At 39.6% G+C, this 16,537-nt stretch overlaps 1 protein-coding gene across 1 annotated transcript in view; it reads left to right on the forward strand.

Moving 5' to 3' along the window:
- The first annotated feature begins 972 nt into the window (after positions 1 to 972).
- IL23R (interleukin 23 receptor) overlaps positions 973 to 16,537 on the forward strand; it is a 65,110-nt gene continuing 49,545 nt past the window's right edge. Inside the window, exons 1-4 of the mRNA XM_070748981.1 lie at positions 973 to 1,047; positions 12,460 to 12,602; positions 13,300 to 13,570; positions 15,427 to 15,550. Coding sequence (XP_070605082.1) covers positions 12,498 to 12,602; positions 13,300 to 13,570; positions 15,427 to 15,550 — 500 coding nt within the window. The 5' untranslated portion in view covers positions 973 to 1,047; positions 12,460 to 12,497. The remainder of the gene's footprint in view (positions 1,048 to 12,459; positions 12,603 to 13,299; positions 13,571 to 15,426; positions 15,551 to 16,537) is intronic.

Here is a 16,537-nt window from a genome sequence, read left to right on the forward strand (position 1 = left end):
ACTGCCGCCTCCTGCTTAAAATACGGTAATGCACACAGTATTAATCATACATCAGTAAAACATACACACTGGCATACTGGGGTATCATCTGCTGTTTTGTGGTGAATGCAATACTGTTCAGGTTGTTAATAAATGTTAATTTTATGGTTAAAACAAAAAATTTGACAATTTTTTTTCCAATATAAGACATACCCCGAAAGTAAGACATAGTGGGGCTTTTGGGGATAAAAAGAAAGTAAGACACTGTCTTACTTTCGGGGAAACACGGTATGTATGTATGTATGTATGTATGTATGTATGTATGTATGTATGTATATATCTCCCAGTGGGTATGGCTAGCTGATGAGGCCAAAATAAGGCCGAAATAGATCTATCCTAGTCTCCCTTAATTTTCAAATTCAGCAAAAAAACATGTGACATATATATATATACACACACACACACTCACGGGCATGCATGCACGCGTACACGCACACGCACACACAGAGATAAAGAAATGAGTCCTTTGCTATGCAAAAAGCTGAGCTTTGTTGTTGCTGTTTGGAAGAAACCTTGATAAGGATTTTTTTGTGTGTGTGCCAATGTTAGCTATTTTGCTACTAACTAAAATTGCAAAGAAAAAGACATACAATCATTCTGATCAAACAAATTGACCCAATCCTTGTATTCAAGTTCTCAGAAATATTTTTTTAAAAACTCAGCTCTGTACTATATAAATACAGAACTAACTTGATTCAGATTGAACCGATAGGGCCTGGAGGACATGAGAGGAGTGGGGAGAAAGCAGTAGAAATTTGTGGGTTTCCCCACAGAGTGACTCACAAAACAAGCATTTCTTAAACAAGAAACCCTACAGTCTTAACAAGTTCTTACTCAAGTAGGTCATGACTAAAAAGCTGCTTTTCTTTCTCCTCTCCTTCTATTGGTGCCTCTAGCAGTGAATTCTAAACGGCATGCAGCAAGAAATAAGACTTTCATTCAGCACCTGCTAGTGGTGGAATCAAGTTCAAACACAGAAATGAGACACGTGGCTGGATGAAGAAAAAGGTAAAAAAACCTATTCAAATAATTTGATGCAATGAAATGTTAATTCTTCTTTTCTAGACAGGGGAGGGAAAGGCAGATGGAAGGAGGGAGGTGTCTGCAAATCTTCTACAACAATTTATTTGTCTTTGATTGTTTTTAAATTTTGAGACAAAATAATAGTAAATGAGAAGGGATAAATGTTTGATTTACAATAAAAAAAAGTTAATGTAAGTCTTCTAATTTTTCATATATAACTGGCGCTTTGCTTTTCCAAAATGCAGATTTGGTTTAGGTCCTTTATTCTTTTGAGTTGGAAGTATCTTTATGAAGCATTTTGAGCAGATGCTGCATGATTACAGCCTTTTCCTTACTGTAGTACTGTAGGTATTGCCAACTATGTTGATTCTCTATCAAAAGTACATGGCATGCAAAAGTACATAGCTACAAAGTCTGCTCTTTCAGATTGCAGAGACTGCTGAATCTGTTTGAATTGTGCCAGTTCTTACAGTATGTTATACTACTCAATACAGTAATCCCTCGCTACTTCGCGGTTCATCTTTTGCGGATTCGCTACTGCACAGGTTTTCAAAGGGGGCTTAAATCCATTAAATCCATTGAAAATTTTAAATCCATTAAAAATTCATAAAATTCTTCTACAGTACTACTGTACTCTATTAAAGAAACTGGTAGGATACCACATGTAGTTCCAGCTGAGAAACATTATAGAATGACTGTTTAATGCAAAGAGTGGGTTTTTAAAGTCCAAATACTCATTAAATACATTAAAAAAATCTTTCCTCTACTTTATGGAAATTTGTTTTTCACGGGTGATCTTGGAACGCATCTCCCGTGAAAAACAAGGGATTACTGTATAAATAAAGTGTACAGTGTTCCCTCAATTTTTGCAGGTTCGAACTTCACGAATAGCCTATACCACGGTTTTTCAAAAAATATTAATTAAAAAATTCTTCATGGGTTTTTTTCTATACCACGGTTTTTCCCGCCCGATGATGTCATACGTCATCGCCAAACTTTCATCTGCCATTGCTGATTGGCCAAAATCTCGGCCAATCAGCGTTGTTATCGCAAAAAAAATATTTTTTTAATAAATAATTATGTTTATAAATATCAGGATCACTAAGTGTCTTATTCAATAGTGAGTACCAGTAATAATGGTGAGTAAATGGTTATTAATGGAATGGGAAATGGTAATTTAGGGGTTTAAAGTGTTAAGGGAAGGCTTGTGATACTGTTCATAGCCAAAAATGGTGTATTTACTTTCGCATCTCTACTTTGCGGAAATTTGACTTTCGCAGGCGGTCTCGGAACGCATCCCCCACAAAAATCGAGGGAACACTGTATTTATAATAAAATTGATTGTATGCTTATATATACTAAGAACAATAATAAATACAACCAGGTTTAACTTGTTTCTTCCCAGTAAATACAAGAGTTAAAAAGTATATGTACATATTGGGCTTCCACTTCCATTTCCTTCCTTCCTTTTTCCCTTCCTTCCTTTCCCATTTTCTCCCTATTCCCCTTCCCCCTTCCCTTAACCACTATACCTTATAGCAGATTGGGTGTCTCTTTTCTATCTATTCTAAGTGTATAGTTTAAGAGTCAGGATGGCACAGTGGTTAGAGTGCAACACTGCAGGCTACTTCAACTAACTGCTAGCTGTAGTTCAGCAGTTCAAATTTCACTATCAACTCAAGGTTGACTCAGCCTTCCATCCTTCCAATGTGGGTAAAATGAGGACCCAGATTGTTGGGGGCAATATGCTGATTCTCTAAACCGCTTAGAGAGGGCTGTAAAAAAACCACTATGAAGCGGTATATAAGTCTAAATGCTAATGGTAATTGTTTTTAAGATGAGAAAGTCCATTGCCATTACTGTTACAACAATGCTGGGACGAGGAGGAGGAAGATATAGTTTTGCTATTGGCACTGTTGTAGTGACATGATATGAAATGTTATCTCTTTATCATAAAACACATTTGTATCATAGAAAAATCTGCTAAGAAGTCAATAAAAGGAAGAGATCCTTATCTGAATCCTAGTTGCTCTTATCTTATGCTACTGAGTCAGCCACGCAAAAAGATAAATGTAGGGGATTTACGTTATGTTTCAGTCACGTTTGATTTCCAAAATGGAAATCTGGGGGAAAAAAGCTGAATATTGATAAAAAGGAAGTTAAAAGGGCAGGTCAAAACATTCAGATCTTTAAAGAAAATACTAAACTAATAGTGATGGTGAACCTTTTTTGGTTCACGTACCAAAAGGAATGGGGTGGGGGGTGGGGCTATGCTACTGCATACATGTGCCCACACTCCTTCCCTTCCACCCCCACATGCTCACCTCCTTGTGCTTCCTCCTCCCACTCACCACGCAAACCCACAGACCTTACTGAAGCCTGGCAGGTGAAAAAAATGCCCAAATGGGAAATTCAATACAATTCAATTCAATTTATTAGACTTGTATGCCGCCCTTCTCTGAGGACCCAAACCGGACGTTCGGGGAAACACAGGTGGCACGCGGAGCCATATCGGAGGGCACACGAGACTTTGTTCTGTGTCAGCTCCAGTGTGCATGTGTGTAGTGGCCAGCTGATTTTCGGCCTTGATCTCAACATCTGGCCCCTTTCCTCCCTGGCTCCTCTTCCTTGCCACCTGCTGTCATTTTCACCCGGCGTCGGGGTGGATCCAAAGCTAAGGTTCACCGACCTCCTCAGCCTTGTAATTCAGCAGCAGCAGGAGGGGGGGCCTGGGGAAGCTGCTGGAGTCATCTCAGCAGTTGCCTCGGCCTCCGCTGAGACTGGCTAACTCGGGCGGTGTGCCCACCTTGTCCCTGCCAGCTGGAGGCCCCGGGCAGCTGCCAGGAAAGAGAAACTTTGTTGCTGGTGCTATGCCCGGCACCCTGCCCATCCCCGGGGCCGAGCTGGCTGGCAACATTCAATGTATAAGACACGCCCAATTTTTAAGCACTTTTTTGCAGGAAAAAGGTGCATCTTATACACCGAAAAATATGGTAATCGTTATCCCACTTTTTTGTGTAGCACCTAATTATTTCTCCTTAAACTGTAAAAGGCTCCAAGATAATAGAACATGAAGTATTCTTTGTATGTTTGTGGGAGCAGTATCCATGTGATTGACTCATCTTTGACTTTTATTGGAAATTTATCTCTCTAGATAACATCTGGGGAGGTGTTTGGGACACAATGCAATTTCAAATCTACGCTCATTCTTGTATGGACAAGATGTTTAACATAGAACTAGATTACTATGAAAATAATAGAGCCACATACCCTGTTTCCCCGAAAATAAGATGTACCCCGAAAGTGAGGCATGTCAGACATTTTGCAGAATTTGCTAATATAAGGCACCTCCCAAAAAATAAGGCATAGTCAAGTTTACATATGGTATGGTGGAAAAACAAATGGTACCATTCAAAGCTGTTCATAGCGGTACCGTAATAATGTGGCATCCCCTGCTGGCCCCTTCCATCGCTTTGTACCGTCCAGTACAGCAGACACAGTCTGCTGCTGTCTCACCGCCATTATAGTCTCCACTACAGGGCATAGACTGTAGTTCCTCTGGTGGCCGGAAGCTGCAATAATGGGAGTATACTGTTCTACCATATAAGTGCCGTCGTTTGTGTGGGTGGGTGCCATACTGACAGGTACCGTACCGTAATCAGTGTACCGTACGGTACACTTTCTTTGGGGATGTCAGCTTTTCTGCCTGTGAATTTGTCTTATTTGAGAAATATAAGGCACCCCCCGAAAATAAGAGGTAGCACAAGTTTTGGAGCAAAAATTAATATAAGACAGTGTCTTATTTTCGGGGAAACACGGTAACACGTAGCACATAATACAGAGTTACATAGAGAACACAATGTATGGCAGGGCATTACACTGCTATGGCAAGGATTGGGATCCATTAAGATTGGCGAATAAGCAAATACACAAAATAAAAATGTAAGAAGAAAATGCAAAAAGTCAAGCATATTAAACATCGGTCTTCACTGCAGTAAATGTTGGGTGGTGTCAAGAGTTTATCTTGTCAAGAAGATTAAACTGTGGAAATGATTATCCTGACAATAGATTAATTCTACTTGATAAAGAGGGGGAAAACCCAAACCTATCAGGTCACAGTAATATTAAGCTATAAACTTGCTTCCATTCTGCTTTTAAAGGGTGTTAACTAGACAAGGAGATAAGAAAGTTTTGGAGTAAGGGCAAATGTTAATATTGTTTAAATGTTAGAAAAGAAGAAAGGGGTAAATAGAATTAAAAAATATTATATTATGGCAAAAATGGGAAATATAAAAAAACAGTGCATGGGGATGTTATAAGCTGTGTAAAAATTTTAACTCAAGCAATACTCTGTTCAGAGAAAATATACTGTTTGTATGTTTTGTGTGTGTCTTTAAAAAAAAACAACTTACTTCCATTGTTTCAATGCAAAAAGGAGTTAATGCACTGGTGAAATCCACATTTTTTACTACCAGTTCTGTGGATGAAATGCAAAACCTGCAAGAAGGCAAAACCTGCATTCCCTCCCCACTCCAGGGGAAGGATATTGCAAAATCCCCATTCTCACCCCACACTGGGGCCAGCCTGGGGTGGCATTTGCCGGTTCTCCGAACTATTCAAATTTTTCACTACCAGTTCTCCAGAACCTGTCAGAACCTGCTGGATTTCATCCCTGAGATAATGTTCTAATCAAAGATGAAGCAATTTCCAAAGATTGGCTTTATTTATTTTATTTATTTAGTAATTGGATTTATATGATGCCTGTCTCTGAGGACTTGGGGCAGGTTGCAACATATAAAAACAACAATTTGTTTATTTATTTATTTATTTATTTATTCGTTTGTCCAATACACAAATACATAGGAAGAGAATAGACATGAAGTAATATATAGAGAGAGATAAATGTAAAAATAGAGGAGAAGATACATGAAAGGAAGAAAATATATATGATATATGAGATAAAGGAAAGACAATTGGACAGGGGACGAAAGGCACAATAGGTAAATCCAATTAAATTAAAAACTAAGCAAACAATCTAAAATCCCCAGCTGTGGTTAAAAAAAAACCAGTCATACCCATTCAAACAACAGCCATACAAACATTTGTCAGCCAGGGGGCTGAGGTCTAATCGTTCCAAGCCTGGCTGGCAGCATAAGTGAGTCTTAAGACTCTTGGGAAAGGTGAGGAGGGTAGAGACAATGCGAATGTCTGGAGGGGAGCTGATTCCAGAGGGCCGGGGCCCCCACAGAGAAGGCTCTTCCCCTAGGCCCCGCCAAGTGCTAATCAATATCAACTTTATTTGATTAGTCAATCGACCATATCAGAGCGAGGAAAAGGACCACATCGGTTGTCATAAAACTGGGACTGGTTAAAATACAATAAAATTGGCTAAAATAGAGGGAATTTGAATAAATAATAAGTTAAAATGCAGTATTTTATGCTAAAATTGAGTAGTAAAACATGAGAATATAACTCGTGCAAAGGATTATATTAAACAAATCTAAGATACTGATATAAAATATTCTTAAGTGAGTTCATCTCCTTTGCATGCCACCCCAATATGTTCTATAAAACGTATTCTCATCTGAACAGCCCTGACTATAAACTTAGCGGTTCTAGAAACTACATATATATTTGTACCCTGAAGAAAATATGATAATTGTTATTACAGTCCCAGTGTATGATTTTGTCAAGTAGGGGCTGTAAATACTGAGGTCTTACTGAGGAGTATAGTTTACAATTGAGTAGCACATGTGCAATGTCTTCTGTTTCTGGTGCACCGCAAATGCATGTTCTCTCAAAATATGGTACTTGGTGGAATCGTCCATATTTGACCATAGACTCTAACTGCTCAAATCTTGCTCTAGTGAGTGCTGTTCTATGGTATTGGGTGGCCCCGCCAAGTGACGTTATCTAGTTGATGGGACCTGGAGAAGGCCAACTCTGTGGGACCTCACCAGTCACTGGGACTCATGCAGCAGAAGGCGGCCCGCAAGTAATCTGGCCCAATACCATGTAGGGCTTTGGACCAGTAGACTGTAAAACAGCCATTCTTTAAAAAAAGACTGTGGCAGGGAGGGGGGGAGATCTTGCAGTTTGCATTCAGTTTTGCTTAATACCTTTTTTGGGGGATAAATTAAGAAAAATCATAAAAATTCAATTATAGAGCATATATACAGATATTTGTCAACTTAACAACAGTTCATTTAGTGACCGAAGTTACAACAGCACTAGAAAAAAAATGACTTCTGACCATTTCTCACACTTGCGGCATCCTCATGGCCATGTGATCAAAATTTGGATACTACTTACTCATACTTATGATGGTGGCCGTGTCCAGGGTCATGTGATCACCTCTTGCCACTTTCTGACAAGTAAGGTCAATGGGAAAACCAGCTTCACTAAGCAACTGAATTACTAACTTAAGAACTGGGACAAGAAAGGTAAAAATATGGAGCAAAACTCATTTAACAAATGTTTTGCTCAGCAACATAAATTTTGGGGTCAATTGAGATTGTAAGATGAGGATTACCTATCTGCGGTTTTTCTGAAGCGTCTGCTACCACATCAGATTAGGATTGGGGGCAACAGGTTCAAATCTTCACTAAACTATGAAGCATTCTGAGTAATTTTGGGCCAGTCACAATATTTTATCGAATGAACCTAAAGATGTTAACGATATAAGATTAGAGGGCAAGAAGGACGCTCATATTTTGTTCCTGGAGAGAAAAAGGCAAAGATTTTAGATTTAGATTTAATTGAATTTGTATGCCGCCCCCTCCGAGGACTCGGGGCGGCTCACAGCATATACAGAAAACAGTAATAAACAATCGAAATAATAATACATTAAAAACCAATCCTTAAAATTCATTTACAATTCATTCGACAACCATACTAAGAAACATTCATTGATCGGGGGGAAGATCTATCAACCCCACGCCCAGCGGCAAAGATGAGTTTTTAAACTCTTTTGGAAGGTGAGGAGGATGGGGGCAGGGCGAATCTCTGGGGGGAGCTGATTCCAGAGGGCTGGGACCCCACAGAGAAGTCTCTTCCCCTAGGTCCCGACAGCTGACATTGTTTGGTCGACGAGACCCTAAGGAGACCAACTCTGTGGGACCTCACCGGTTGCTGGGATCCATGCGAAAAATGAAATACAGTACATTAAAAAAGTGAAATACATAAGAAAAGTACCATCTTACAAATAAAGGAGAATATTTGTAGCTCAGGGTTGAAATGAGTGGTCCTTGGTGCTTTCTGATCTTAGGTTGTGGTAGGGTTTTTTTTGCAGATGTTTCATTACCAAGCTAGGCAGGTGGGGATTGCTGCTCTTGCCGCTACTGGGGCGCTGCGTCTCTGGTGTGTGCGCACATGCGTCCAAGTGAGATTTTGCTCCTGTGCACGTGCAGGAAGCAAAATCTCGCAAGGGGGACACACAGGCATGTGAGATTTCGGTGATTTTTTTTGCTTCCACTCATGTGCAGAAGCAAAAAAAATCAGCAAAATCGCACATCTCCTCGCGATATTTTGCTTCCCGCGCACGTGCAGAAACTGCTACTGAAGCTAGTTATCATCATCAGTGCACTGTTTGGATATTAAAACATCTGCAATAAAACAGCCAAGCTTAGAGAGCACCAAGGACCCCTGAGAATCATCTTAGGTTTATAAAATAAATGTCTATCCAAAATCAGTAAACATGGAACCAACTACCGCCTGATTTCCATACTGCTGCCACCCTGCTGGCCTTTCATAAGGCCACGAAGACCTGGCTCTATCGGCGGGCCTGGGGGCAATAAATTTACTTCCAACTCTTGATGGCCAACTCTATGAATTGTGCACATGTGTATGACTGTGACTGCCTTTTCAAACAACTTTTTGTGGGGTTTTAGTTTCAGATAATGTTTTAGTTTTAGATATTGTTTGACTTCATTGTATTTTTATAATTGTTGTAAGCTGCTCCGAGTCCTTCGGGATTGGGTGGCATAGAAGTCAAATAGATAGATAGATAGATAGATAGATAGATAGATAGATAGATAGATAGATAGATAGAGAATAGATAGATAGATAGAGATAGATAGATAGATAGAGATAGATAATAGATAGATAGATAGATAGATAATAGATAGATAATAGATAGATAGATAGATAGATAGAGATAGATAGATAGATAGATAGATAATAGATAGATAGATAGATAGAGAGAGAGAGAGAGAGAGATAGAGATAGATAATAGATAGATAGATAGATAGATAGATAGATAGATAATAGATAGATAGATAGATATAGATAATAGATAGATAGATAGAGAGATAGAGAGATAGAGAGATAGAAAAATAGATAATAGATAGATAGATAATAGATAGATAGTGTTCTGTCGGGCTCTGAAAATTCAATGTTCTTTATCACAAAAGTCAAAATAAGCACTCTTTTTGTATTGTAAGGAGCACTCTTCCCGAAACAACCAGGTAGTCTGTACAATTTCCCTCAAGCAGTCATTAAGTACTTAGCCAGCAGCTGTGGAGAAATTTCACACCCCTTCTTCTTCCAAAGAAGGGAGACACACACACACGCTGCTCTGCTTTCGTTTCAAAGGCGCGAAAAAGCACAAAGTCCAGCACACAAGATTCCTGACGAAACTGCAACAGATATTCTTCCACAATGGCCAAACCCACATGCTGCTATTTATAGCAGCAGCCCTAATTACTGGAGCCCCACCCAAACACAGATGGCCTCCCTTATTTCCTGTAATATGTTCTTACTTGGTCTCTTCTACGCCTAATTCTGCGCTTGCGTGGGTACAAAATGTCATCATCTGAAACTATAGAAGATAAGGAAGATTGACTGCCTTGGCTGTGTGCCAAGCCCTCCTCTGCCGAGTCACTCCCACCTTCTTCTTCGTCCGAGGAAACTAAACTCTGATCTGATTCTGTCGGCAACAACATAGGCCTGTGACATGTTGAATTTTCCCCTGCATCCACCTCCCTATTCCCTGGGGCAGGAGCTGGGCCAGAGCCAATCACAACAGATAGATAGATAGATAGATAGATAGATAGATAGATAGATAGATAGATAGATAGATAGATAGATGTCAGCAAGAGTAAATTTGTAAGTTTGTTTTACTTCAAAAAGATTTTAATCAAAGTTGCTCACTACACAACCTTGTTGCCCAGGGTTGGGTGGGGGAGGCATGTCAGCTAGTAGCTTGGTTGCAGTAGCTTGTACACCTAGTCCACAAATGGCTTATCTAATTCGGTCTCTGCCCCCCAGTTTCCTTTTCACTATATACACCTAAACCACTGATGAAGCAGAAGGAAACCATGACCTCCTTAATGAAGGGATATTAGACAAAGGACCTAATTTTGATAGGCCACATCATGACCAAACAACAGATCAGGACCTGGGTTTTGCAACTGCATGAACTCCTTGCTTCAAATGGATACTGCCGACCAGTTAAAGCCATTCAAATCTGCCGCCGCTATCTTGGTCGATCAGCGGTGGCTATGCAAATTTTCCACGTACGGTCATACATAACAGATATAGAAATCCCACTTCAACATAGTTTCTCAAAAACATCCATCCTCAAACCAAGACTATGTTCGGTGATATTCAGTCTATTGCTAATGGCCTTTGGTCAATATTTGCTTCTTTCACCATGGAATGCATCCATGGAAAAGATCGCAAGAAAAATAGAGCCACAGTAAATAACAAATGGAAATGATGAGAAATTGAGGGACAGAAAGAAGGTTTTAAGGTATTGTAAGATAATTGCTGCCCTTGGGCATGGTTGCTGTGAAAAAAAACAAATTCTCTTTTGGAGGGACTAAAATAATCTGAGAAGTGATTTGAACATGAGAAGTGAAATCCATGCTAGGAGTGGTTGATATGCTAAGAGTGATTATATGCTCAAATCAGCAATCTTTGTTGTAATGGTGATCTTAGAAGTACAGTGGTACCTCATCTTACGAACGCCTCTTCTAATGAACTTTTCAAGATACGAACCCGGTGTTTAAGATATTTTTGCCTCTTCTTCCGAACTATTTTCACCTTACGAACCCAAGCTGCTGGGATGAAGGGGTTTCTTTCCCCCCCTTTTTTTGAACAAAGAAAAGGGAGGGGCGGCTTGGAGGGGGAAAGACTTTGCATTAACAAAAGTAGGAGAACAGCGTGCTTGCAGGCACTGAAAGAATGTATTTTGAAGAAAGAAAAGGGAGGGGCGGCTTGGAGGAGGAAAGACTTTGTAGAGAACAGCGTGCTTGCAGAGGCACTGAAAGAGTGTCTTTTGAAGAAAGAAAAGGGAGGGGTGGCTTCGAGGGGAAAAGGCTTTGCAGAGAACAGTGTGCTTGCAGAGGCACTGAAAGAGTGTCTTTTGAAGAAAGAAAAGGGAGGGGCGGCTTGGAGGGGGAAAGACTTTGCAGAGAACAGCGTGCTTGCAGAGGCACTGAAAGAGTGTCTTTTGAAGAAAGAAAAGGGAGGGGCGCCCTCCTTGCCTTTCTTCCTTCCCACTCACCCTTTAGCCTAGCCTTGCTTCTTCCACCCGCCCCCTTTAGCTGCTCCTCCCTGCCCTCTGTTCGCCTCCCTTCTAAAGTTTGGGATTTTCCTGAAGGATTTGCATGCATTATTTGCTTTTACATTGATTCCTATGGGAAACATTGTTTCATCTTACGAACATTTCACCTTACGAACCTCCTCCTGGAACCAATTAAGTTCGTATCATGAGGTACAACTGTACTTAAATGTGCTCTTTTATGAACTGTGCTTTCCAGAACAAAGCTAGGGTCATATTGGTTCATACTGGTTCAAATAAACCAAATCAAATGTTCTGATAATTTCAACAGATTCTGATTTTGAAGAACCTTAACAATTTACCTCTTAATCTTTTTTTTAAGTTGCAACTTTTTATCTTTTTTTAAAAAAATGTGTATACTCAAGAATGTCATTCTTTATTTAAAAATTTCTTTGGGGTGATGTTTGCATCTTTGTAAAATCTGTATTCAACCTGGGAAATTGCCTAATAACTGCCTTGCCTAGAAACTCCTAATCTCATAGCATCTTTGACATTTATCTTAAAATAAAACTATATCAGCTTAACCTAAAATAGCAATATCTTTTTATAGCTGCTGACAGGCAGAATGAAATGTTTGAAATATTGTTTGCTGTGCTTATAAATGGTTCAAAAATATCATTGTAGTAAATCAGGGGTCCTGAACTTTAGCATACCTGGCTGGAGAATTCTGGGAGTTGAAGTCCACAAGTTTTAAAGTTGCCAAGTTTGAAGACATCTGTAGCAAACCAAGACTGGTATTGATTTTCCTTAAGGAGAAATATGGGAAGCTAAATAGAAAGTTCAAACAAGAATCAAGGAATTTATCATCATACTGTTGTTGTTTTTTCTTTTAGACAATGCCTTTTGACAAAGGTCCAACATCTTCCAGATCATGGCAATATCTAAAGTATTGCTGGTTTTAAACTTACTTTTCTGTAAGATCCCCCAAAGCCTTCTTTCGCATCGGTGCTTAAATAAAGGGCCAGGTAAGTATTTTATTCTTATAGGCATTGGGAGAAACTAAATACAGATAGTCCTTGACTTACGACCACAATTGAGCCCCAAATTTCTATTGCTAAGCAAGGCCATTGTTAAATGAGTTTTGCCCCCTTTTTATGACCTTGCTTGCCCACAGTTATTAAGTGAATCACTGTCCTTAAGTTCAGTGTCACGGTTGTTATGTGAATCTGGCTTCCCGCTGACATTATTATTATTATTATTATTATTATTATTATTATTATTATTATTATTAATTAGATTTGTATACCGCCCCTCTCCGTAGACTCGGAGCGGCTCACAACAACAAAACAGTACAAATCCAATGGTTAAAACAATTTAAAACCTTTAATATAAAAAACAATCATACATCTCATACAAACCATACATAAAGCAGAAACGGCCCAGGGGGTCACAAAAGATGACCACATGATACCGGGACACTACAACCATCATAATATATGCTACAATTTTTATGTAGTATCGCAATGATACTGTGATGTCATGCTGCAGATCACATTATTTGCTTTCCCTGTGTACAGCTATGCCTATGGCGTTCCTAATCCCACCCAATCAGCATTTTATTGACTATTGTGGTTTCCCCAAAACATGGAGAATTTAGCTCTAATGAATTCCTAAGATATTCATAGTAATCCCTCTTCCTCCTGTTCTTCTTCTTAGTTTCAAAGATCATAAACTGTACTGGACGTGTATGGATAGAACCAGCCTCGATCATTCAAATGGGCCAAAATGTTTCTATAAATTGTCACTGCATGAAAGACTGCCAGAAAGGGAAACTATCACTGAAGTTAAATGAGAACGATGTTGAGGATGCGCTCCTGTCATTTATAAACCAAACTACAGTTCAACTCAACCTTCAGAATTATAATAAGCCGTTTTCCATAGTGAGATGCTTTCTCAAAGATTCTAGTAACCGAGTGATCTGTGGAACACAATTTTGCATGGGATGTAAGTATCATGGTTATACAACATGAGCTGTGCCATTCTAAAACATCTTAAATAATTTGGGATAGTCAATTATTCAAAGGTAAGTTTTTCAAGTGATACTGACTTTTGTTTTAATAGTCCATTTTAGGAAGGCTTATAGTTTGGTTTGTAGTCTACACATTATCTAAACTAAGGGAGCAAGCCAAGCTGTGGGGAGCAAAATGAATGGGTCTTAATCCTGAGTTAATTAATGGGTCTTAATCCTGAGTAAATATGCACTCTTAATCACACCTACTTTGAAGTAAATGTCACCAAAATCAGTAAGACAAACCACATCAATCTGAAAAATGCATAATCCAAATAAGTGATATGATATGCTCCCAAGTAGTGATGGGCGAACCCAACGGTGTTTGGGTTCGGCAAGTTCAGCCAAATTTTACGCAAAATTCAGCCGAATCTGAACTGAACCCAAACTCGAACCCGAATGGGGAATCCCTCCCACGAAGAGATTCCGGGAGCGGAGCTTTGACGTCACCGGCAGGTTGCTAAGGACGCCAAGGTGATCACTTCCTGGATTCCATGGAATCCAGGAAGTGATCACCTTGGCATCCTTAGCAACCTGCCAGTGACGTCAAAGCTTCAAACGCCGAACACGACCCCGAACTTTGCCCGAAGTTTGGAAAAAATTCAGGTTCATGTTCGGCATACCGAACACCACAAAATTTGGTACGGACCCGAATTGTGTGGGTTCAGTTCGCCCATCACTACTCCCAAGTAGCTGTGTTAACGATTCCAGGTTTATTTCTGAAGTAATGCATTGCCAACAATAAATTTTAGCCCATGTTGCTAATTATACAATAGTTACAAATGTTATTTGTTTTGTAAAGCCACGGTGGTGCAGTGGTTAGAGTGCAGTACTGCAGGCTACTTCTGCTGATCACCAGCTGCCAGCAGTTTTGCAGATCGAATCTCACCAGGCTCAAGGTTGACTCAGCCTTCCATCCTTCTGTGGTGGATAAAATGAGGATCCAGATTGTTGGGGGCGATACATGCTGACTCTGTAAACTGCTTAGAGAGGGCTGTAAAGCACTGCGAAGTCTTATATTAGTCTAAATGCTATTGCTATTGCCAGCAGTTTCACATTAATTGGGACTGATTGTATATGTCATCTAGATGTACTTTTACTCCATATATAACCATTGGAGAAGTAGTGGGAAATCCAGGTCATTAATTAAAGAGAGTTAAGACAAATAGTTAAGTGCAAGAAAGAGAGTTCTCCACTTTTACTTTAACTCCAACACACATATCCCAGCACAATGACGACGCTGATGAAAAATGACTGAGATAATAGCCATTTCCTAGTGGGTGATTTATAGGATTTTATTTCATTATCCAACTACTACTATATCAACACTATAATCATGGGGACATAGTTTATATTGTCAGAATGATAGTGCGGTGACACTCAATTCTGGAAACCAGTTTTTAGGAAATGTTTTTGATACTTTTCTGAAAAGAACAGTATTGATGCAATTTTAGAGACAAACTTACAAAAATGTTAACCACAAAGCAACTGTTTTTAGGACAATTAATTGCTAGATGAGAAGGTATTTTGTGACAGATACGAAGCATGGTAAAATCATTTAGAGTATCAATTATATTTACAGATAAAAATTGCAAGTCTCTAAATGAATCTTATTCAAATTGAAGCAATTGTGTTAATCTTAAATGAAATGGAGACCCGAAGCTACTTTCAATAAATTCATTTAAGATGCCAAAGGAGATATAGCAAGGAAATGTTTATTCAACAGAGAGATATTATTACATATTTTATGGGTTTCAAATTAGCATAATTTTGCAAACTCTTTGATTTGTAGATCTGCCTGACAAACCTGCCAATTTAAGCTGCATTAAACCTGAGCAATCAGATAATATGGTCTGCACTTGGAAACCAGGAAAGAAAACACATTTAAACACTAGCTACATTCTGTATATGAAAAGGTAAGAAAAGTCTTTATCCCATGCCAGACATTTTATATCAAGTATTAGCAACTTTTAGAGGTGACAGGCCAGGGGTGAAAGGCTCCTGGTTCACTTGTGCCTGTCAGTCATTGGAGAGCTGGTCGCGAAGGAAGTGTGAGGCTCCATCCAGCCGCCTGGATGCTGTCATTTGGGTTCTTTTACCCTCTCCACATGCACAGAACACTTTGCACATGCATAGAAGGCAAAACATAGAAGACTGACGACAGAAAAAGACCTCATGGTCCATCTAGTCTGCCCTTATACTATTTCCTGTATTTTATCTTACAATGGATATATGTTTATCCCAGGCATGTTTAAATTCAGTTACTGTGGATTTACCAACCACGTCTGCTGGAAGTTTGTTCCAAAGATCTACTACTCTTTCAGTGAAATAATATTTTCTCACGTTGCTTTTGATTTTCCCCCCAACTAACTTCAGATTGTGTCCCCTTGTTCTTGTGTTCACTTTCCTATTAAAAACACTTCCCTCCTGAACCTTATTTAACCCTTTAACATATTTAAATGTTTCGATCATGTCCCCCCTTTTTCTTCTGTCCTCCAGACTATACAGATTGAGTTCATGAAGTCTAAAAGAACCCAAATGGCAGTGTCCAGGCAGGTGGGTGGAGTCTCGCACTCCCTTCACAACTGGCTCTCTGATGACCAACAAGCACAAGCGAACCAGGAGCATTTCACTGCTGTGACTACCATGATTACACAATTTTGAACAATGTGCACCAAAATAAAAGCAGCGGTGGGCTACGAGCCGGAACGCTAAATTGTGCTCGTCGCCGTGACTTGTAAGTTCTTGCAGGATCAGTGCGATTTTGCTACTGCACCTGTGAAAGTAGCAAAATCGCGCCTGGAGCCGCAGGTAAAACCTCACCAAAACACGGGCGCAATTTTGCTACCTCCTCAGGTGCAGCAGCAAAATCGCGCTGCTCCTGCAAGAACTTACGAGCCATG

The sequence above is a fragment of the Erythrolamprus reginae genome, chromosome 3 (assembly GCF_031021105.1).
Source record: "Erythrolamprus reginae isolate rEryReg1 chromosome 3, rEryReg1.hap1, whole genome shotgun sequence".
Taxonomy (NCBI): domain Eukaryota; kingdom Metazoa; phylum Chordata; class Lepidosauria; order Squamata; family Dipsadidae; genus Erythrolamprus; species Erythrolamprus reginae.